The sequence below is a fragment of the Camelus bactrianus genome, chromosome 3, assembly GCF_048773025.1.
Source record: "Camelus bactrianus isolate YW-2024 breed Bactrian camel chromosome 3, ASM4877302v1, whole genome shotgun sequence".
NCBI lineage: Eukaryota > Metazoa > Chordata > Mammalia > Artiodactyla > Camelidae > Camelus > Camelus bactrianus.
Genome location: NC_133541.1, coordinates 134,465,175 through 134,488,848, shown reverse-complemented (window position 1 = coordinate 134,488,848; position 23,674 = coordinate 134,465,175). Strand labels below are relative to the sequence as shown.

The 23,674-nt window shown below is 47.9% G+C and overlaps 1 protein-coding gene across 13 annotated transcripts; it reads left to right on the top strand.

Annotated features, from left to right (window-relative positions):
* LOC141577145 (uncharacterized) lies at window positions 1–21,564 on the top strand. 13 transcript variants are annotated; one of them, XM_074361240.1, is made up of 11 exons: window positions 1–223; window positions 1,650–1,730; window positions 1,946–2,028; window positions 2,646–2,781; window positions 5,249–5,335; window positions 5,683–5,843; window positions 6,135–6,181; window positions 8,733–8,861; window positions 9,205–9,338; window positions 9,754–9,806; window positions 11,587–11,767. In XM_074361240.1, the coding sequence occupies exons 4-11, from the start codon at window positions 2,740–2,742 to the stop codon at window positions 11,750–11,752; spliced, it is 819 nt and encodes a 272-aa protein (XP_074217341.1). In that variant the 5' UTR covers window positions 1–223; window positions 1,650–1,730; window positions 1,946–2,028; window positions 2,646–2,739; the 3' UTR covers window positions 11,753–11,767. The 13 variants fall into 13 exon arrangements, with proteins under 13 accessions (XP_074217341.1, XP_074217340.1, XP_074217338.1 ...); XM_074361239.1 differs by having other exon boundaries at window positions 218–323; XM_074361246.1 differs by lacking the exons at window positions 1–223; window positions 11,587–11,767 and adding exons at window positions 12,056–12,168; window positions 13,577–14,120; window positions 21,433–21,564 and having other exon boundaries at window positions 360–2,028.
* The last annotated feature ends 2,110 nt before the right edge of the window (window positions 21,565–23,674 follow it).

Here is a 23,674-nt window from a genome sequence, read left to right as displayed (position 1 = left end):
GCAGGGCCGCGCGGAAGTCCTGACCTGCAGGTGGCGCCGGCCGGAGGCTGGGGCGTTGCTGCCACCAGTGGGCGGGGCAGCGGGGCAGCGGGGCGGGGGCACCCTCACCTGTCCGTGTGTGGGGATCAGCCTGGGCTCCGTGGCCTCCGCTTGCACCGGACGTGGACCCAGGCTACCGGTGGGCAAGATAGAGGACTGAGCCCAGGCACGCACAGCTGGCCAGGTAGGGCACCTGAAGTGCAGATCCGCCAGGCCCGCTGCCGGCCTTGAATACGCGCTGCTAGGCAGTTTCCAAGAAGACGGGATCTGTCATAAGAGGGGAGGTAGGGCTTGGGTGCCAGATGTCTGGTTGGGTGTAGTCTCACAGGAGAGCCACGGTGAGAGGGCGCAGAGCGGCCCCTGTGTTGGCGGGGCTAAGAGTTTGGGGTATAGGGTCGGGGTGGTGTGTGCCTTTCTCTGTGGTCTCCTCACTCCAGAGCAAGGGGCTCTGCTTCCCCCCTCCCCTCACTGCACTCCCTGCCTTCCCCAGCACCACCTGGGGTGTGGTCATGTCGAGGCAGGGAAGGCCCAGGGAAGGGGCTCATTCAGGGGCAGGGGCCACTCTGCAGGGATGCTGGACCTGACAGCAATGCAGTGCTTCGGAACTCCCCTGGGCTGGGTTTCTAACCAGTGGGATGGAAGGGCCTTTCCTTCCTGGGGTGCATTTGGGGGAACTAGATACGTCATGAATGTCAGCCCTGAAAATGGAGGCTGTGCTACATCCATTCTTGGAAAGAAAAATCAGGCCCTTCCAGCCCAGGTGACTCAGAAAGTCAGTCAGCAATGTTCGGGGTCCCCAGTTTAGGCTTTCAATTAGAGCTGAGCGGCTCAGGAGGCCAGATCCCTGTCCGTGGCTCCAGGAGTAGGCTTTCTGCTGGGGGACAGGATCCTCACAAACACCTGTGTCTTTGTGGGTCACTCCCCTCTGACAAGCTGGGAGGCAGGGTGCAGTTGTGGGAAATCGTGTTTCCATGAGGAGAGGGCCACCAAGTGGTGGGGGCACAGGAGACAGTGAGAAAGAGTCCCGCAGCCTTTCTGGAATCAAAAAACTGGCAAATGTGAAAAAGTGCATAATTTGTTTTATTGAACAGGCTGCTTATGTACGTTTGGAGGGCCAGGTTCAAGGACTCTGCATCCCTCCAGGACAATAGCCTCAAGAGAAGAACAGACAGAGCAGGAAGAGATGTGGGGTTTCTCCCAGGAATGAGGCAGAACAGGGATTTCTGCAGATTTGCAAGGAGACCCCGACCGCTGAGCACCGGGTTACAACCCCACGTGACCCTTGTCGTGTTTGGCTTGGGCTCTGGGTCTGGCCTGATCATGTATTCTTCCAGCTGAGTTCCAGAAATTCAGAGGGTAGACTTAGAGAGGCTGCGTTTGGAACCCGGTGTGGAGACGGAGGGTCCTTTATCCTGAGTCCCCTCAGCCTAATCACTGTAGCTGAGTTCCAACACCACCCAGGCCCCCAGGGTGGCCGTGGAGGGAGAGCAAGCCTGGCAGGTGACCCAGGGGTCCCACTGCTGTGCCCCTCCCTTATCTTTGTTCCCTTTCACCCCGGAAGGTGTGATTGTCTCATGTCATGGTGACAAGCCATCTCTCTTCTCTGTCAGGTGGGATCCCCACCCCCGCTCAGCCTTCTTTCTGCATGGATGCTGAAGGACCAGGCTCACTTGAAGTTCTGAGTTTGAGCAGTAAGGTGGAAACAAAGAAACCAATGGAAACAAAGAAACAAGTCATTGTGGCAAAGCTCCCCACCACAGAGAAGCTGCCCTGAGTGGAAGGGAGGGTGTGGGCATGCCCATTTGTTTCGTGTCTCCCAGTGCTCTTCGCTTTCTTATTGCAGACCTGCATGGTTACAACAAAATGATCTGCAAAACTGAAAATATTTACTCTCTGGCTTTTACAGAAAAGGCTGACCAGCCTCTGGTTCCCGTACCGGTCAACTGATTGGAGTACCTTTCCAGTTTGGAAACATCTGGGCAGGCCCAGGTTTGCAAAATTCTTTAAGAGTAGTTATGGAGTTTTGCTTCTAAACATTTTTATGGCTGTATACTTCTGAGCTGAGGTTGTGCTGTGTAATTCTGAGCCGGGATTTTCTCAAACTGTTTCTTATTTCTTATACCGGACACCCCTAAATTCCAAGGGGAATGGGATGGTAAGGAAGCCATGGAGTTTAGGAAAAAGATACAGATTTCATTTCCATTTAAGCATCGATGTATCTCCATCCTAGGCAGTATCGGTTCTGTGGTATTGATAGGGGAACTAAATAGCAACCAAATTTATAGAAAATAGTGGGTCATTGGGTACACAAGTTCTTCTTTTCAACATTTTTGTAGTGTTTGCAGTTTAAGATGACCGTTCCTGAGAAACAGGCAGCCTCTTAGAATGAAATAGCATTTTCCCTGAACCATACTCAATTTTTATTTCGTAGACAGCAGGAAGGGCAATCACACATCCAACACTTGGGGACCTCAAAGATAAAACGTAACTTTCTGGGAGCACACTCCCCCCGTCTCCCTCTGCTCTTTTCACTGTCCCATTGTCCCTGAAGGCTCTTTTGTATCTTCTGCTCATGACTCCAGTAACTCTTCCTTCTCTTCCCTCAGCTGGTAAGTTTACTTTTCTACTTTGACCAAGCAAACTGAAGCCAACAGAAGAGAACTTTCACCAGCAACTCCCAGCACATCCGCTCGCCTTCTGATGTCTGTGACCTCACTCTCGCTGCCCCACCTCTTATTACAGGTGACACCGAAAGCCAGATCATCCAAAAGTCACCAGGGGGCCCATCCATACAATCTTCTCCGGGCTGTCACTCCCACATCCATCCTCTCTGTCACTACCTCATCTATTTTGTTCTCCTGCTAGTTGGCTCCTATCAGTATATAAAAGTCCATCCTCTTAAAAGAAACAAACAGCACTCCTTGACTCTAATTGGCCCCCACCAATTGCCACCCCATGTCTTTGCAGCAAATCTTTAATGAGTCGTTTAAACTCACTGTCTGCATATTCTCTTGAGCCATTCCCTTTTGCACCCACTCTGGCTTTTCCCCTGATCCCTCGCTCTATGGAAACTGCTCTGTCAAGGCCATCAGTGACCCCACGTTGCTAAATATAGTGGTCAGTTTTTAGTCTTCATCATGCGTGGCCCTTTGGCAGCATTTGACCCAGCTCTTCCATTTCTCCTCCCCCGTGTTCCTGCTTCACTTGGCCTCCAGCCCATCGCTCTGCTTTCGATCCACTGGCTGGTCTTTTGCCAACGTCTCCTCTTTTTTCCAAATATTTACTGCGAATGTGCCTCGGAGTTGGGTCCTGGGTCTCTCCTCTCTCTCACTGCTATACTTTTGGTGGAAGCAACCAGACTTGGAAATTGACATGCCATCAATTTCTCGATTTGTCCAAAACTCCCTGATTGGCCTTTTCCATTTGGAACTCTCTCCCTGATACTCATATTCTTTTTCTTTCGTTCATCTTGCTTTCACATTCATACATATGTTCTACTGTGTAAATTACTTTTCCAAATTTTGAATCAGTCCATACATATCATGTGAAATGCTCAGATCTCTATTATTTCCACTAAGATGCTTATTCTACCTTAGAACCTTTCTGCATTTCTGTATTTATGTCAATAAAGTGAATAGTATTTCTACAAGCCTCATAGTTAAACAGTGTGTTTGTTTGGGGCTACTATGTAACATGAAATAATGATACATCAACATAGTCCTTTTTCATTTAATTTTATGTAACACCAAGATGAGGTTTTTGCACTGAAGACGGTTTCATTGAAATTTTACCTACGTTATGGACAGTCAGTTTATGTGAAAGCCCTCATTTCTCCCCTTTTCTGATATATTTTCCATTTGGCTATTATAACATATAACTTGGCATGAAATAAAATTCCAAATCCATTCACATAATAAAATTAATACATTTAAATTATATTTTTTAATGTTAAAAAGAAAGAAAAAAAACCCGACTCCTCTACCTATTAGGCATTTCTGTGGCAATATCTCATAGACTCCTTAACCATGACATTGAAGAACTGAGCTGATTCCAGCCCCTTTCCACCTGCTCAGCCCCATCTTGTCCCATCCCCTGTGGATGGAGAGGACATCCATCCCATTTACCAGGTCCAGATATTGGAACCATGTTCTCTCTCTCTCATTCTCTTACACACACACAGACAGCAAATCCAGCTTGTTAGAAAATTCTGGCTACTCTGAATTCATTAACCACCTACTCCCTGTTCCCCACCCTCCTAGGAGCCACCTTCAACCCCTTGTTGGACACCAATTAGCCTACTTCTTCCATCTTTGCTTTTCTACAATCTCATCCACACAGAGTCAGAGGGAGCCTATAAAAGCATACATTGAGGGGGTGGGTGTAGCTCAGTGATACAGTGCATGCTTAGCATGCATGAGATCCTGGGTTCAAACTACAGCATCTTCACTAAAATAAATAAATTAACCTCCTCCCAAGAAAACCCAAAACAAAAGCATAAATTGGACATCACCCATCCCATCAAAACTCACTAAAAGGGTCACCATTCCATTAGGAGCCAAAGTCGTCCCAAAGTCTTCGAGGACCCGGCCTGCTCTGCCTCTCCGCCCACACTCTCCCCATCACTCTGGGGGCCTCTGGCTCCGGCTCTTCCTTCTTCCTCCGGATCTATTCTGCTTCAAGTTCATTACTCCTTGAGATCTGCCAGGATTGCCTTATTCCCTCCTGCCTGCCTCCCACCCCACCACAATCACCTGAGTTTGCTCATATCACTCTTATTTTTCCCCAAGCTCTTGCTACCCCCATCATGTTGCCTGTTTTCTCTGCTAAAACTCTGAGCCCCCAGTGATGGGGAGTCGTGTCTATTTTGTTGACTAATAAAGCCCAAGAGCCTTGGGAATGGGTATAGTTACTAGATTCCCATAAGTAGTAGGAGCTTATACAGATTTGCTGAATGAATGAAGAGGTCCTGGTCCAATTCGATGGAGCACTTCTGTGTCCTGCTTAAAGATTAACTCTCCTTTCCTCCTGAGAGAGGGTGACAACTTCCTTGGTGATCAAAGGCAAGATCTATTTTCTTTATGCTGTTAACCTTATGCGGGGAGATTGGGGGATCTTCATTTATATTTTAAAATTTGATTCACTCTGCAGTTTGTCTCCTGTCTATGTATCCTTTTGAGAAACCGTTTATGAGTGATCATTCTTCCATCAGATTGAACAGGATCCAGGGGGAATTACCAAGCCTGTCCCATCGGCCATCCTGTGTGTCATGTCCTGTGACCCAGGGGATGCTCAGCACGTAAGTGAACCAACAGGAGTGAGTGAAGAGATGGGAACATCTCATTATTGTGGTGGCTGCACTCTGTCCGATGCCTTGAGATTTGGGGAAGGGTTTACAACTGCGGAGGCGAGATGTCAGGTCCTCTGTGCTCTTCCTGAGTGCCCTGGCCTTACCCATTCCCCCAGCCCCCTCTGGGCAGCCAAGCCCAGGAGCTGGGCCACCGGCGATTGTGCTGATCAATAATCCACCTCACCCAAAGTCCGGGGGTAAGAGCGGCCAGCACAACTGGTTGTAGACACTGAAGTCAGGTCCTTGGAGGAATTCCTCACTGAACAAAGTTTTGGACCTTTTATTTTTCTCTATAGCCTCCAGCTGAAGAAACAGATTGCCTTAGGTACATGAAAGGTGAGGACACCTACTATCCCCATGGAGCCCAGGTGGGGCTGGGAGTCTGCTGTTTGTACAGCCGGTGGGCTCGTGTTGCTTTGGGCATCCCTGTGCCTGAATTCCTGCAGTACACTCGGTGGTAAGGACGGGGGTGCCTGGCAGGGAGGGAAGCGGGTCGGGGGACTACACAGCTGGGGGGACGTTAACCTGGGGTGAGCGGGAGCCGGCTGATGCATGGAATCTCGGTGCAGGGAACTCTCCAAACTCAAGAGAGGTTCCCACTCCCGCAGGGTCCCTTTGATCAGGGTGCTAGGCTGTCAGCACTGCAGGGTCCCTGTGAGGATCACGGTGCCTTCAGGCAGTGGGAAGTGAGGGGTCCAGTGGCAATTAAATTAACTGTGCACCCTAAGCCAACCCCCGTCTCTTTCAGCCTGTTTCCTAATCTGCAAAACTGGAATGATGTTAACCATCCCGCAGGTTTGTTGGTGGGCTGGGACACACTAGACTGCCAGGAGCTGGAATTCCTCTGTGCCCTGATTGTAATCCTTCCTTCACACTATTTACTCTCACAAGTTCAGTCTCTCTGTCTCTCTGTCATTCACTTGTAACTTTCTCTCCTGCTCTGGTTTCATTTGATTCCCACCCTCCTCCCAATCCCCAGATGAGTGAAATTAATTTCTGTGTGTCAGTTCCAAATTCCCGGGAAAGATGCTCTGTCCCCTCTGGATTGGTTGTCCAACCCATCAGTTGCAGTCAGAGGAGTGAGTCCCTCTGTGACCAGAGGAGGGGCTCTGCCCAGCCCCCCAGCCACCACTGTGGGAGCACATAGCTCTCCGAGGAGGAGGTACTGGCTGTGACTTGGTGTCACTAAGTATGAATTTATCTCTCCTCTTGCCCCAGCTTCATCCTCCTAAACAAAGATGAAAATTAAACACTCCCGAGATTTGTGTCATGGAACACTCAGGGTGGGGGCTAAGAGGGCTGGATTCCCTGCTGAGTGTAAGGGGCTACAGTGACTCCCCAACGAGAGCCTGTAAAGGAAACAGCACCGGCCCCACCGGACACGTAGGGTGCTGAGTCTGCGTGACATTGAGCCAGGCTTCTGACCACAGCTCAGGGGTCTGGTCTGACCGGTTAGTCTTTGAAACCAACCAGCTTTGGATTCCTCAATCCCTCCCTGAGGTTTTACCTGAACCACGAGCTTCTGTATCTCTGAAGACAGATGATGAGGACCCTTCACGTAAGGCATTTGCACAGCCCTGTGCGGGAATTTGTGCTGCACGGTCTGCCCGGCGAGCTGACCAAAGTTCGTATTTTACTGATCTTAGAAATAGTCTGGTTTCCTGATGCACTGTTTCACTGAACAAGCAACAGAAGCCACCTCTGGCTGATAAAAGCAAAAAAGGGACTTAATGAAAAGATACTGGGAGGGTGCATGGAGTGGCCCAGACCAGAGCCGACCCGGGGGCCGTAGGAGATATTGGGGAGCCCCAGGCACCAGGCTGCGCAGGGTGCTACCGGGCCCCCTGCTGCCCCAGCAGGGACCCCCCTCCTCCTGACACTCCACCTCACTGCAGGTTCATGTCCCGGCAGGGCCAGGTCACACTGAAGCCACCAGCACACACCTCAATGGGGGAGTTGGCCCCTTCTCAGCTGAGGGCGTGCCTGGTGTGGGGAGAGGCCCAGTTAGAGGAAGGCGGTTCCCCTACTGTTCCAAGTTAATGCGCAAGTCAGTGTCCATCACTCAGGAGAGCCGGGCTTGTCGGACCTCATTGTGGTGACTAGGCCGTCTGAGTTCACGTATTACTTTTTAGGTTGGAAGGCCCAAGAGGGAGAAAAAGTGGAGGTTCTAGTACTTATTTTATATTTCCCATGTACCAGGTGCGGTAAGCAAGCCACTTCAGACAAGGCCCATAACAACCACATTAATAGGCCACGGAGAAAGTCATGCAGTCAGGCCTCTGCAGCCCCGAAACCCGTGTCCTCATCAGTTCCGTAGTTACCAGTGGAAGTTGTAGGGATTTATGGGACTGTGTGCTCCTGTGGGGGCTGGGATGTGTGTGTTTAAATCCACATCTTCAGAAACTCGGCCAGAACCACAGCCACTGATTGTCTGCATGGAGGCAGAGGAGGGGAGGCTTCCAGCCTCTGGTCCAGCTCGTGTGGAGCTCAGAAGTTGCTCCTTCTGTCCTGAAAACAACACCAGAGCTGAGGGAGCTGCAAACCCACTGCTCTTCTTAGATCCACAAGAAAACTGAGGGGGAAAGCTGCTCCCAACACAGAGAGGCAGCCGGGCAGGCTTGGAGAGTCACAGCTCCCAGGGCAGAACCCGCTTTTGTAAGAACCCCGGGGGCAGGCAGATTTAACAGGTCCCTGAGGCCAGCTGGAGGCTCAGCGTGGGGAAGTCCGAGTGTGACAACTCCAGGGGGCCAGTCAGAGGGGCCCCCTGCTCTTTTTCATGCATTTTACCTCCAGGACCGTATCCTGTTCTCAGAGTGAAGATCATAGGAAAACTCCTCATGGTTCCTGCCAGGAGAGGAAAAAATAGCTCTATTGAAATACAACCAGAACATTCTCTTCCATTGTGGGGGGTTGTGTTTTTTTTTTTTTTTTTTAATGAGAAATTATTTTACCAGAGCCTAACCTACCTGGGGGAAGGGAAATACCTTCTGTGTCACCCAAATTGGGGTGGGGGAAAGAGACACACTTGTGGAGGTCACAGCTCAGGGCACAGGCTCAATGAGAACTAATCACAGGACTACAAATGCCCTGCTCTGTCCCGCTCCCCCAACACCTTACCTCCATGTCAGTAGGGCCCCTGTGTAATAACAGGAATAAAATTAAAAGAAGTAAATGTCTCAGGAGTGTCTAGGGAAAACCCAAAGACAGCGGGGAGATGAAAACAAGGACACACGGTTGGCTTTAGCCTCTCGCACGAATAGCTGTAGCAAACTACACACAGCCCAGCCCCAGTAGATAAACAGAAAACCTCACAGAAGAAACTATTTATTTTGGTTCTCTTACCCAGTGCATTCCATGGTGCATCCTCGCCTAGAATTGAGTGGAAGCAAGTCCATCTCAGAAGGGACATACCTGAAGAGAAATGGCTTTCCAGACTCTGAAGGGCAGAGAAAGCACCAGCCTGGGTTAGAGAAAGGTGAGGGGTGGGGTAGGGGGTGGGCAGCCTTCTTCCCCAAATAAGGAACCTTCCTGAGGCCAGCACAGTGGGAGGGAGGGCCATAGGGTGGAAGCAGCCAGACTTCTTCCTGAGAAGTGATAGGATGCCTCCAAGGGACAATTCAGGTGCCCAAACTCTGTCCTGATGGTAGGAGCCAGTCGGTCTGCCTCAGAGCCCAGGACTGAGGTGGGCGCACAGCAGGCCGGTCTTACTTGGCAGGATCAATTTCACTTCTCCGAAACCCCGTGTAAAACATGAAGCGTGGACGACCTGGTGAGCACAGCTCTGCCCTCAAGACCGGTTTCAACTCCTCTCTTCCCAGAGAACAGCATCTCTGAGCCCGTCCTGGGTGACTTCACAGAGATCACCCTAGTGGCCCAGGCTAGTGACCGGGAACATGTACCTTCCTGCAGCCAACCCCAGACGTCCACTGATGCATCATATACTGGCAAAGATGTGAGTTCCTGTGCATTGGTCTAACAGCAGAGACTCTGCCACAGGCCCAAGAGGTGGTGTGTGGGACAAGCAGGGGTGCAGGAGTGTACGCAGTGCAAAGGTGTAAGTGGTGGCAGGGGTGCAGGGGCTGTGGAGGGTGCAGGCAGTTCAGGGGATGCGGGGGTGCAGGCAGTGCGGAAGGGCAGAGAGTGGCAGGGGTGCAGAGGTACAGGGAGTGTAGGGGTGCAGGAAGGTGCTCAGGCACGTGGCCAGGGTCAGAAGGCAAGTGCACATCCTCGCAGTCAGCCTGACCCCGGGAGATTAGTGCAATGGTCTGGGGTGGCGGAGGGGGCGGCGGCGGCGGCGGCGGCGGCGGCGGCGGCGGTGGGTGGGAGGCTGCCCGGGCAAGCCGGTCGATTTCTTCTCTTCCCTGCAGCCTGGCCTGGGGGGGCGTTGGCCGCCGGAGATTCGCCAGATGTTGGACTCCAGGTAAGCTTGCTCCTGGGTGGTGGGGCGGTTAGGTCAGGGGGCGGTGGCAGCGGCAAGGGGGCGGAGCGGGGCTGCCCCTGGCGAACTGATGGAATAGCTGCCTTCTCCCGGCTGCCGGGCCTGGGAGCGGCCTCTGCTGCCCCAGGTCGCTGCACACACCTGTCCCACTCAGCAAGCTGAGTGGGGAGTGGGGGCGGTGTCGTTAAGGTGCAGGGCCCACGGGGATAGGGGGGCTGCCGCACGGAAGCCGGTCAATTCGCTCCGCTCTCCCCCGCGGCGGAGCCAGGGGCGGCTTCTGCTGCCGTAGAGGCGGGACGCCGGTCTCCAGGTGAGCTTGGTCCTGGGAGGCGGCGGCGGCGGCGGCGGCTGGGGGTTGGGGTCCGTTTCAGGGAGCTGCTCCATTTCTTCTCTCCCCCGCGGCCTGGCCTGGGGGCGACCTCTGCCGCCAGAGATTTGCCTGAGTTCCGACTCCAGGTGAGCTTGCTCCTGGGAGATGGGTGCGGTGCAGTCAGGGGGCTGGGAAGGTGGTGGCTGCGGGGATAGGGAGGCTGCCCCGGGGGAGCTGGAGGATTAGCTCCCATGTCTGTGCCGCGTGGCCTGCAGGCGGCCTCTGCTGCGCCAGGTCCCGGGACAACCCTTTCCCACTTTGCCTGCTGGGGGCGGGAGGCAGGGTAGTCAGGGTGCACGGGTGGCGGGGGTCGGGGGCCTGCAGCGGGGGAGCGGGCACATTTGCTCTCATCTTCCCCGCGGCTTATCCTGGGGGCGGTGTCTCTTGCCCTGGGTTAAGAGACACGTGTATCCTAGTCAGCCTGGCCCCAGGAGGCGGGCGTGTTACGTTGCGGGTGGTGGCAGCAGCGGCAGGTTTTCCCATGGAGCCGGTCCATTTGCTCCCATTTCTCCCCATGGTTTGCCCTGGGGGCGGTCCCTGTTGTCCCTAGTTCGCCGGACGTCCATCTCCAGGTCAGCCTGCTCCCTAGAGGCGGCCACCGTGAGGTCAGGGGGCAGGAGCGGTGGCTGCTGTGGGGGTAGGGGGCTGCCTTGGGGAGCTGGTGGATTGGCTCCCGTCTCCCCGATGGCCTGGTGTGGGAGTGGCCTCTCCTGCCTCAGATCACCAGACACACCTGTCCCATTTAGCCTGCTGGGGGAGGGGCGCCCTGGGAAGTGCCTTTAAAGTGTGGGGGAGGCGACGGCAGGGGTAGAGGACCTGCAGCGCGGAGCCTGTCAATTTGCTCTCCTCTTCCCCACGGCCAAACCTGGGGGTGTACTCTGCTGCCCAAGAAGCCGGATGCCCGTCTCCAGGTCAGCTTGCTCCTGGCAGGCGGGCGCGATGCTGTCGAGGGGCAGAGGCAGCTGCGACGGCCGGCTGCCCCGCCTAATGGGGCCACTTCTTCTCCTCTCCCCTGACCTGGCCTGGGGACGGCCTCTCCCGCCCAAGATTAGCCTGAAACCCCACACCCGGTCAGGTTGCTCCTGGGAGGTGGGCGCGGTGACATCAGGGGTTGGAGAGGAGGGGGGGTCTGCCCCTGGCGGGCTGGAGGATAAGCTCCCATCTCTCTGGAGGCCTGACGTGGGGGTGGCCTCTGCTGCCCCTCATTCCCGGGTCACCCTTCTCCAGGACATATTGCCCCGGGGGTGCTGTAGGCTGCGGGGGCGGCGGGTTGTTGGCGGGGGTATGGAGCTTGCCGCTTGGGAGCTGGTGGTTTAGATCCCATTTCCCCCGCAGCTTGGCCTGGGGGCAGCCTCTGTTGCCCCAGGTCGCAAAGCACTGTTTCCCTGACAGCTTAACCACCGGAAGTGGGCAGGATGTGCTGAGGGGGCGGAGGCAGCCGCCAAGGCAGCGACGGAGGGGGCTGTCCCTGGCCAGCCGGTCAGTTTGTTCCCATCTCAACATTTGCTGTCCCAGTTTCGCAGGACGCCCTTCTCCAGTTTATCCTTCTGGGAGGTAGGCTCAGTGCATGCAGCCCAAGGTCTGGGCTCTCCCCTGGGGAGGGGCAGAACTCTCTTCTTCTTCTTTGTCTTTATTCTTCAGCAAAGTGGTTACTGGCCCCAATTCTTAATTCTGAGAAAGTGTAGCCTGTGTTACGGAGGAGCTGCTGGACAGTGAGGTTTCTGGGTGGGTTTTCACATCACCTGATGCCCCAGGCAGGCAGGAAATCTATTACTTAGAGTTTCTTAGTCTGGAGTTGGGGGATGGCCCCGCCATCCTCACCATGCTTTTTAAAAATGTGTTACTCCCCTCTTTTTCCTAGGTGACATTTTAGGTTATTGGGTCCCAGATTGCTGGCACACTCATCCCTGTTCTCAAACATCTTTTAAACTTGGGTGAAGTGATAAGTTGGGGAAGAAGATGATTTACTGAAAGGTAAGAATACTTAAATTTGCATTAAAGCTACATTCTGTCAATCTTTCTCAAATGATTTTTCTCTGATTCTAAATCCATGACCTAGTGAATGTTGTACTCCTGTGTAAATCATTGATCTTCACATCACACTTGTTGAGTGGTCAACGAAATTTGTTATTTAGATTATTCCTGAAAGGAAAAGCTCAGGCTTTTGAGAATTCCTTGTCTGATGTCACCCAGGCAGTCACAGTAGAAGACAGAGCTGATATAAAAATCCCTCACCTGCCTGAACTGCAAAACTTCTGGGATTACTGATCCCTGAAATGCAGGTGACTCTTGATGATAATCTGGGGGATGGTTTACATGATCAGATTCTTCCAGTCCTGTAAATGGGTTCCGTGGCCCCAGCCCCGGGAGAGCTGGTCATAAGGGCCATATCGTGAGGGGTGGGATGGGAAGGCAAGGTCTAAGAGCTGGCATCACTGAGATTCCACACTCGCTATACACAGACCCCAGAGCCTAATTGTTGTCAGGTTCTGTTCTGGATTTGAGAGTGTGTTCGGACATGATTCTTGCCCTTCAGGGGTCACTGCCTGGGTGGAAGTAACCTTTACATAAATCTGGGGAGGATGACAATTAAGTAGATGGGCTGTTATGATTCTCAGTGTGCCCAGGCTCGCTCTTCCAGGCACTCGTGGGACTAACGAGAGTCATGTTATTCACTCATACACTGATTTATTACCCTTGAATTGATCATTTGTCCCACAGTAAGTGAAACAAGCGATGAGGAACCTGAGTTTTGTCCCCTTTCCTAGCACTGATTGTATCTGTCAGTCAGGCGCCCTGCGTATGCATTGTGAAATGGTGGTATTTCTTGCCCAATGGGACTGCACTGTCAGTTCTGAGAATCAGGGGAGACACGTGGGTAGGACAGCACACTGACACATATGGCACCCCCCCCACCCCATGAGACAGCATTGTCGATGCTCAGGTGACCCGAAGTAGACCGCGGTGCTAAACCTGAGCATGTTTAGTGATCTTGGTGGCTATGAAAATACAGACTGCCGGTCCCTACTTCTGGAGACTCTGAGGGTGTGCACCCCAGAATTCTGCATTTTAAGAAGCACTTTAACTAATTCTGATGAAGATGATCTGAGTGTCCCACTGAGAAACACTGGTGTGCGATGCACCAGTATTGAGGATTCTCAGGGAGCGATGTCTTTTCAGGATGGTCCAAGGGCCCTCACGAGACTTTTGCCTTGGGTGTAATTGTATGTGTTCGAAAGTGATGTCTCTCACTTCCAGTGCTTGTCAGCATGCTCTGTGCAGGGATTTGCTCTCAGCAGATATCAAAAACTATAAGTCTTCAGGTCACCGAGCTAGAGTGTGAGCGATCTTTTATTTTGGTTTTCTTTATTGCAATGCGGAGTCTCCCGAGAAGAGATTCAGACTGAACAGCTTTGTGTCGGACTTTGGAAGACCGCTGGTGCCCAAGGGGTTCTCTGGCAGCACAATGACGAATCTAGGTCCCTCTTTCACTGCTACGTCAATGAAGTGGACCGCTTGGACAAGGCCAAAGCTGGTATCCCAACCATAGCCCTTGACAGTGATGTTCGGCTCCAGGAAGCCATCAGATGCAGCAGGTGGCCAGAGGAGGAGCCGAACGGGCTCTTGAAATGTGACACCCCCAGCTTCATCAACACGGACCAGAACTCTTCCTTTGGGGAAGATGATCTCCTGATTTTGGAACCACCTATTGTTCTAGAAAATAAGCCAGTTGCCCAGACCTCACACAAAGACTTGAATTGGAAATGTGCTTTGTCAAGTGTTTCTCTGAAGATGTGAAGTCTGTCTTTGTATGGCAGGAAGTCCCCTTTCACAAAATTGTATGTGTTTGTGTCTGAGAGAGAGAAATGGAGACAGACAGAAAGACGGAGACAGAAGAGAGCCCCCTCAGAAGAGAGCTAGTTAAGGTGAGTTTTTGTGCCTTAGTAAACATTTGGGGTTTTGGGGGGAACAAAGTATTTACACTGTCTCATTCTCCTCGTTGGAAACCTTGGCCCCGTCCCCAGTGTCAGCGGCCTTGAACGGGGGTTGCCATGGTGCTTTTCATCTGGCGCTGCCACTTCCACGCTCTGCCTTTAGCACGTTGCTTTGCCTCCCAGGGCTGCCACCCTTTAAACTGTAAGGTGAGGAGTCTGGAGCAGATGATCCATCCCAGCTCTGCTGTTTTGCAAATTTCTGATTTCGTATTCGGATGAGGCTGGGATACACCCAGAGCAGTATAAACCAGGCCCTACCTCCTGTCTCTTGCTGGGGCATCCCTCAGGTCTGTGCCTTCTACTCAAGCCTTTACTGAGCCCAGCTTTTGTCAGGAGCCCAAGTGCCTACCGGGATGGCAGGAGACCTGTCTCTCGTGGTCACGGTGGCCGACATTTCTACTGGTTGTGCTGAAACAGCTCTTCTGAGATCCTCCGGCCACCCTTGCTCCAACCTGAGGACAGACCTACCGTTCCTTTCCTAGGAGGAGGATCAATCCATGCTGCATTTTATGACAATCCTGTCCCCAGGAATGCACGGAAGGTTATCAGCTGAGTGAGGGGAAGTGCCTCTGTGTCTCTGTGTCCCTGTATCTCTGTCTGCTCACAGTGCCCTGCCACCGGCTACTGAACAAGAAAAGTGCTATACACCATGCTGTGTCTTTTGCAGATGTGTAGGTGATGGTCTTGTGGCTCATGTGTGGGCTTTGTGCTGGGATGGTGAAGGGCTTATAAATACCTCATCAACATGTATTCGAGGTGACCTGGTGCCACACAGACTTGATTCATGAAGGCATCAAGCCTGCACACTGGTTTGGAAACAACTTGGTTTTGATCAGTCACACTGCATGCATGACTCACTGCTGATCTCTGGGTGGTTTTTTCATTTTAGATTTATTCACCCAGTGTCTTGCTTAAGCTGAAAAATACATTTATTTCACTAGAATATTCTCAGATTCTTTGTTTTCACACATCCAGTTGTTTAATTCCTTTAAAAATCATTTTGTGTTTATAATGCCTCCTAATATCTATCATCTCTAGGTTCCCAGTGGCCTGAGCCATGCACCAGATTTGATGTAGGAACTGTTCCACCAAAAGAAATCCCTTTGCCATAATATCTTTTGAGGAAAATATTATTCTTTCAGGCTCTAACAGTAAATCGTAGAACAAAGCATGGAACATTTATTGTAGTTAATACATGTTCATGCAAAAAGAAATGATATTTTCATTAAACAATGTTGATTTTAATAACTTTTACTAATGTGAATATTATTACTCATAATTTAAGTAACCAAATAAAACCACAGTTATTTATTATGAAGTTTGAAAACTATTTACACTGTCTCTCAATTAGAGGTAGCTTTATTAGAAGACTGAAGGGTATTTAAAAGATGGAAAAATACCCATGATGACACCATCATTTTTATTAACTAAATATCAAGAACTGTGCAGGGTTAAGATTTAACCCTCTGCAAGCTGTCAAGTTAGCATGAGGTAGTTTGTGGATGCTGCCAGAAGACAGGAGACTCCCCCAGGTTCAGAGACAAAGAACTTCTTGCCAGCACAGCAGGCAGCTTGGGGTTCATGTTCATGTTGGTTCCTGAGTTTCTTTCCTGTTGCTGTTGTAACAAAGGACCACAGACTCAGTGGCTTAAAGCAATACACATTCATCATCTCACTGTTCTATTGTGCAGAAGTGCAAAGTCATTGTCAGTGGGCTAAAACCTACGTGTGGCCAAGGCTACGTTCCACACCGAGGCTCTAGGGAGGGATTCGTCTTCCTACCTTTCCCAGCTTGCAGAGGTCTTCACACTCCTTGGCCCAGGGCCCTGTGTCACTGTGACCTCTGCTGCCACTTTACATCTCTGTCTCTGACTATATAGATATAAAGGAAGAGTCTTCTACATCTGGTATGGACCCTTTTTCCTAAATGGACATTGTATCTCTATTTATGCGCAGATTAAAACCCCTTCCCTGCAGGGTGTGGTGGCATCAGCTCACAAGATTACCACTCTGGGCTTTAAGTGTCCTCTTTGTATTGTCACCTGGGAACTTCTCTTTCCATAGTTAGCTCTGTGTTACATTTGTTGTTGTATTTTACCTGGCATTACTGAAAGTTTTACTTAAAAGGGATCCTAATTAGCTCTGTTTACCTGTTTCCAGAGCTGAAAGCTTCAGTTCTCGAGTATCTGTTTGATTTCTCTTAAAAATACATTCCAGTATATTTCTCTGGTGAAAGTCTTTACCCTGTTGTCTATTCTCCCATAATTTCCTTATTTTCTTGAATATATTAAAAGTATTTTATAGCCTTTATTGGTAACTCTGATGCCTACATCACCTGGGGGTTTGCATCCTTTGTCTAATGTTTCTTATTCTCATATTATCCGTTATATAGTCTTGACATGTTGCATGTCTTGAAATTCTTTATTACATGGCAGACATTGCAAATGAAAAATCCATATGATATTTTCCGTGAGAGGTTTTCTACCTTCCTGTTAGGCAAACAGGGTGAGGGACTGATCATGTCGCTCCAATCAGGCGCTGAGGTGGATCAGGACTGAAGTGCCTTTTTTCTTAAAACAGCTTTGAGGTATACTTGGCAAAGTAATTTTCACACGTATAAAGTGTACAGCTAATACGTTTTGACATAAGTATATCCCCAAGAAACCATGACCACATTCAAGAGAGTGAACATACCCATCACCCACAAAGCTTCTCTCCTGCCATTTGTTGTCCCTCCCTCCCTCCCCATCTCTTCCCCTGGAAACCATTGATCTGCTTTCCATCACAACATATTGGTCTGCATTTTCAACATCGTTGTATGAATGGATTCATGCAGTATCTACTCTATGTTGTCTGACTTCTTTCATTCAGTGTAATTATTTTGAGAGTCATCTGTGTTGCTGTATTAATAGCTTATTTGTCTTATAGCAGAGTATTGTTTTGTGCTGAGATTTACTGAATAGTTTGTTGTGAGCAGTGTTTGGATAGACCATCATTTGTTTCTCCATTTACTTCTTGATGGATGCATGGGTTATTTACAACTTGAGCTATTATAAATAAAATTGCAGTGAATATTTGGTTACAAGTCTTTATATGGACATATGCTTTTCTTTTCTAAAGCACCAGATGAGGAATATCTGGGTTATATGGTAGATAGGTATTTACCTTTTTTAAAGAAACTGGAAAAGACTGTTCCAAAATGGTTGTACTATTGTAAATTCCTTGTGGTGTGTATCAGCTCTGCTTGCTCTACTTCCTTACCAGCACTTTGTAAGGTCGGTCTTTCTAATCGTATTCATTCTTGTATGTATGTGTACTAGTATCTCACTGTGGTTTTTAAAAGCATTTCTCTAATGACTAATGGCATCTTTAATCAGCATCTTTTCATATGCTTATTATCCATCTGGATATCTTTACTGAAGTGTGTTTTCTGGTCTCATTCATTCATTCAGGTGTTTGCATTATTATTGAGTTTTGAGACCTCTTTATTCTGGATCAGATACAAAGAGAGACCTTTATCAGATATATGATCTGCAAATAGCTTCTGTCTATGGCTTGTCTTTTCATTTGCTTAGCAGTGTTTAGAACAGCTTTGAAGAGTCTTCATTTTGATAAAGTTCACTCTATCAGTTCCTTTTTAAAATAGATTATACTTTTGGTGTCATAGCAAAGAAATATTTGCCAAACCCAAGGTTATAAAGCTTAAGCCTATGCTTTTTCTCCTAGCTGTTTTGTAGTTTTAGATTTCCTATTAAGATCTATGATCCATTGTGAGTTAATTTTTGTATATTTTGTGAGGTGTGGATCAAAGTTCATTTTTTTTTTTTTTGCATATCACTCTCTAATTCTTCCAGCACCACTTGTTGAAATGATCCTTTCTCCACTGCATCCTTTTTGAGAATCAATTGTCTATATAAGTGTTGGTTTAGTTCTGAACATTCTATTCTGCTCCATTATTCTATTTTCCTGTTTTACACCAACACCATACTTTCTGATTACTGTAGTTAAAAAAAAAAAAAAAAAGCTGAAAATCAGATAGTGCAAGTCTTCCAACTTTGTTTTTCTTGTTCAAAATTGTTTTGGATATTTGGGATCCTTTGAATTTTTATATGAATTTTAGAATCAGTTTTAAAATTCCTTACATCCTGTTCTGCCAAAATTCCACCCATGTCTTTGGCCATCTCCAAAGCCACATTTTCTGAAGAAGTCTCTCTAGATCCCAGGTGAAAGGAATTTCTGTTTCATCTGTGCTCCAATCACATTTGATAATATTTGATTACATTTATTCATATTTGGCTGGATGTACTTGTGTGATCTTTCCTGCCATATAGTAAATCTCTCAAGATTTGGAATCTTGACTTGCTTCCCTCTGTCTGCTGAGAAAACTAGTTCTATGCTTTGCAGGACAGCGCCCTGCAGTAAGAGCTATCTGCAAGACACATCTAGCTCATTGCTTGCATATCGTCAAGGAATCCTGCAGATTTAGAATTGTTTATTGATTGTTGTCTCCAAGACGGCTCAGCCTTTTTTATTTCTATTGCTACTGCTGCAGTTTCAAAGGACAATGGGCTAATTATTTTCCAAATATCAAAATATACTGTAATTGAGTTGTGACGCAAATTATGTGCTGCTGTTTCTTAACAACCTGCTTAGTGTTCACAGGTACCTTCACTCATGGAACTTTTGGGAGAATGTCATATCCTCAGAGATAGCAATGCTGTCTTTGGCGACCTGAGCGGTAGTATCTGAACTCACTCCTGCTGTTTTTCCAGTGCCCCCTGTAGCCCTCCTCCAGCCCTCCATGGGGGGCCTGCAGTTCTGCCATCGAAAATCCTGTTGCTTCTCAGGAAGAATTCCCTATGAAGCATATTCATGTCCTTCTTGTGGGAACATTCAGTCCAGAGACCTGACAGCAGGGGAAAATGTTTAGACTGCTATTGGTAGAACGTAAATTCTTCCATACTTGTTAGAAGCAAATCCAATGAGGAAACTGTGTTGGCATCTAACAAATCAGCATAAATGTCTGATGAGGAAGATCAGCTTCCCCATCCCACTCAAGCGTCATGTTGATGTGACACTCAACTTGGCTAAAATTTTCTCCTGTGAGCAACGTGAAGTTCAAGAAGTTATGAATGGCTTTTTGTTTTTCTTCCTTAGTCTTTCCACATTCACTGTGTCTGGTGAGATTATATGAATCCTGCTTATTTTCAGCCCAGCACTAAGCTTTTTAAAAGGATCACGTGTTTAAAAGGCTAGTGGACAATTTGTTAGAAGATCAAAATCCTTAGACTTTGGTCCTAGAGTTGAATCTTGGTTACTGGTGAATGAGAATTCCCGTTAAAATTTTAAATTCAGTGATATAAATTTTTAAAAATAGTTAAATATTAGTCAATTTCATTAAACACTATAGCAGTTATTTACTTTTAAGCCTGTCTCTGTGGCAATTTTGCAATGATTCCCTCCCTTTATTGATTCCCTCTTTATCAGAATCCTTGAGAGGTCTCTGTCATCATTGTCAGTATCATCATCATCATCACCATCATCATGGAACTGATTCCTCTGGGAGATTCTAGGAAAATAAAGAGCTGGACGGGGTTATATGCAGGTCAGTGTGTGCATATACAGTAAGAACAGTTGTCAGACATTAGATTCAAGATACCCATTCCATTTAGAGAAGAATGTGGTCATGAAATCCTGATGTGCTGAATGAAGGAAGTGATGGGAACAGGGTAGTCAATGGAAAGGAGGAGGAAGTGAGCGAAGCGGGGAGCATAGAGCCTTGGTCAGGTGATCAGCACATTGGTGAGAATGAGGGGAGTGTGATGGCAGAATCATGTCCCTCCCCGGCCACAGGGTAGCCACCTGTGACATGTTATTGTACATGGCAAAATGCATGACAGATATTTTAGGACAAAAATCTTAGAGGATTTCTGTCTTCTAAATTGTCTATCAGTTAGCATTTTAAACCCATGATACATTATTAAAGATTAGTGCAGGGGGACAAATTAAAAGGATTCATATAATCTCACCAGACATACTGAATGTAGAAAGGCTAAGGAAGAAAAACAAAAAGTCATTCATATGTGCCTTGAACCATAAAATGCTCATGAGAGGAAATGTTACACAAGGTGAGTGTCACAGCCACATTCATAATGCCTGAATGGGATGGGACAAGGGGATCCTGAGATGAGACAATAGGGTGAGTAGCCTGGATTGTCCAGGTGGGCCGAATGTAATCACAGGGGTCCTTGAAATGGAGGACATTTCCCAGCTGAGTTTAAAATCAGAGGGAGGTGTAGCCATAGAGCAATGTTCAGAAAGGCTGCTGACCATGAAAATGGAGGAAGTCGTGGGGCACAAGCTAAGGAAGGTGGGTGACCTATGGAAACTGGAAGAAAACAACAACAACAACAAGGAAACATTCTCTTCTAGACCCTCTAGAAGGAAGGAACCCTGCTTCTACCTTGAATTTAGCCCAATGAGAACTGTGTTGGATCTCTGACCTCCACAGCCATAAGGTGATAAATCTGTGCTGGTTTAAGCTATTAAGCTTACGGAAATTTCTTACATTGGGAAGAGGAAAATAACATAGTGAGCCGTAGTGTAACGGATTAAAGGTATATGATGGGGTGTGGAGAGGATTCTGACATTTACAACTAAAAAACCACCAGGTGAAGTGGGAAGGTGTTTTAAGGAAGACCTACCTGGCAGGGCTTTTAAGCAGACTGGAGCGAGGGGAGCATTGGAGTTAGAGGAATCAATTAAATCTCTACAAGAAAAATAAGGAATAAAATGTAACAGGGCTTCAGTGATAGTGGATGTAGGAATGGAAATGGGCAGAGAGACATAAATATTACTTTGAAATTAGCTACAGGTTTGATGACTGCATGTTGGGGAGACTTAGCCGATGTGTGGACTGAATGTTTGCATCCCCTCAAAATCCATATGTCGAAACCCCATCTCCCAGGGTGATGGTATTGGGAAGTGGGGCCTTTGGGAGGTGATTAGTAGGATAAAATGAGGTCATGAGAGTAGAGCCCTCATGAATGGGATTAGTGTTTTTATACAAGCCCCCAGAGGGCTTGCTTCTCTCTGCTCTCTGGGATATGAAGATATTGGGAAGACAGCCATCTTCGAGCTGGCAATCCTCTCAAGGATACATTGACCTTGAAAGTCTCAGCCTCCAAACCATAAGGAATATGCTGGTTGTTTAAGCCACCCGACCCACGGTAATTTGTTACAGCATCCCAGACTGACGAAGACAGTGGAGAATGCCTCTGAGTTTGGCACTGATTGCCTGGAGAATGCTGAAACCCAGGGAAGTGGGCAGCACAGATGTTTACTCATTTAATCCTGCCAACACTGTAGGAGATAGAGTCTACATATTCCTCGCTACTTAAAAGGTAAGGAAAAAGAGGCACAAATAATAACAACGACAACAAAAACAACAATAATTTGTCCAAGATTCACACAGAACCCCCTGGAGGCAGAGTGAGAATTTATACTCAGGCAGGATGGCCCCAGAGCCCCTGTTCATAACTAATAAGTCAGATCACCTTGCTTATGTGGATGAGTTTTTTTCAACTCTGATATGAGGGTACTGTGTCCAGTAACTTATAATTTCAAAATACTTCACTGTAACGGAATCATTAGTCACAGGCCTTACAAACCACAGAAACCTACACATACAAAAATAACTCGTTAGGTCAAGATAACCAATAACGTTTTTAAATATTATACCTGCTGGGCCTTTGCAATAAAATGTCTTTTTATAATTCTGTCTGGCTACAGAATAACTTCATAATCCTGCATGTTGCTTGTGGCTCCCATGTTGGACAGCACGGGTCTAGAGATTTTAAATTACTTGCCCAGACTCACCCAGGAAGCTCGTGGTGGGATCCGAGCTATAGTCTGGGACTCTTCATTCCTATCCAACAAGTCCCTCATGGAAGTTTAGAAGCTTCTTCTTTGGTGCCCAGCTGTCTAGCCGTACTTATAACATCTTGTCAGGTGTTCCAGCCTGGTCCTGAACATCAGCCAGAACCCACTTCTGCTCTATTTTGTCCAGGTAATACCTTCTAGCAACTTCCATTGCCTTCTTGGCATCAGTTCTTACCTGGAAGGGTAGTGGCTAGAGGTGGAAATGTGTCCACATGACAGGTTTTTCATAAACATAGCAGGAGTGGTCAAGAGAATAAAACGTCAGGAAGATGAGTAGAAGCAGGTCATTTAATATACCAAATGGGTACTTTCAATGTCTGTGTTTCCGAGTCCAGGCTTGTTCTGCTCGTGCATTACAGGCCAATAAATCAGGAGACCAGGTTTTGGGGGCAAGAAATAGCGACTTTAATTTGGAAAGCCACCTGAGAATTGGTAGAATAATGTCCTGGGGAACCATCACCCCAAGTCAGATTTCAGGCTCTTCTTATATTAAAAATGGGAAGTGGGAATGCTTGGTTGTTGCAAACTTGGTGTATGAATTCTTTGTTGTTAGAATCCTTTGTTCTTGCAGCTCTTCACCTGGGTCACATCCGTGTAAACCTCCAACAAACAAATGTTGTTTTCTATTCTGCAACTTGTTATCTTTATGTGAATAGAAAAGTGTTAATATCCTTCAAAGTCAGAGCCTTGAGAATAGGGTCTCCTGTATATTTCAGGCTCTAGGCAACATTGTTTTACAAAAGGTGCAGAACCAACAAGTCTAAGCCTAGGAAACAGGGCACAAGTTTAAAGTCAAAGGAACAGATCTAATATGGAGTCAGATTTTTTCTTTCCTATTTCAGTAGTGCCATGGAGAAGGCAGTTTGGGCAGCTTTTTGTAGGGTCCTGGAGGCTTCTCTCTCAGCCTCTGTGTGCCTCTGTTGAAAACCGTTCATAGCTATCTGGCCTGCTGGAAAACCACTCCGCCTGTTTTGCCCTGAAGATGTGTTCTGTTTATAACTGATCTCTACTTCTTGGAAAACAACTCAATAAAAACTCATTTGGTTTTCCACCAGCCATGGGCAGGGGTGAGGAATAGCACTTTATTATTTTATGAAAAAAAATAAAAGAAGTCTTAAAACAGCACTGGGCACATAGGAGAGAGTCAATAAATGCTTCCTGGCTGAAATCAAAAGTGATGGCTCAGTGATTCCATGGCTGCTGTATTTGCTGAGCTTCCTACTCCTTTGCTCCATTACACATTTTTTTAACTGAAAAAGAAATACATGCATGTGGTTAAAAAATTCAAACAGAGCACAAAAATACACAAGTGAAAGAAGGTTTCCCTCATCCTCTCTTCTTTCAGCCCTCCCTGGAGATGCCACTGTTTACAATCCTTTGTGTGTTTTGCAGATATGCTATGCACATTCCGACCTATGTATGTAAATTCCTTTAAAGTATTACTTATTTTTAACTTAAAGGGATTTAAATCCTCAAGTGTCTTCTGCCCTGGTAATAGAAAAGAACAAATCTGACTCCATATTAGATCTGTTCCTTTGACTTAA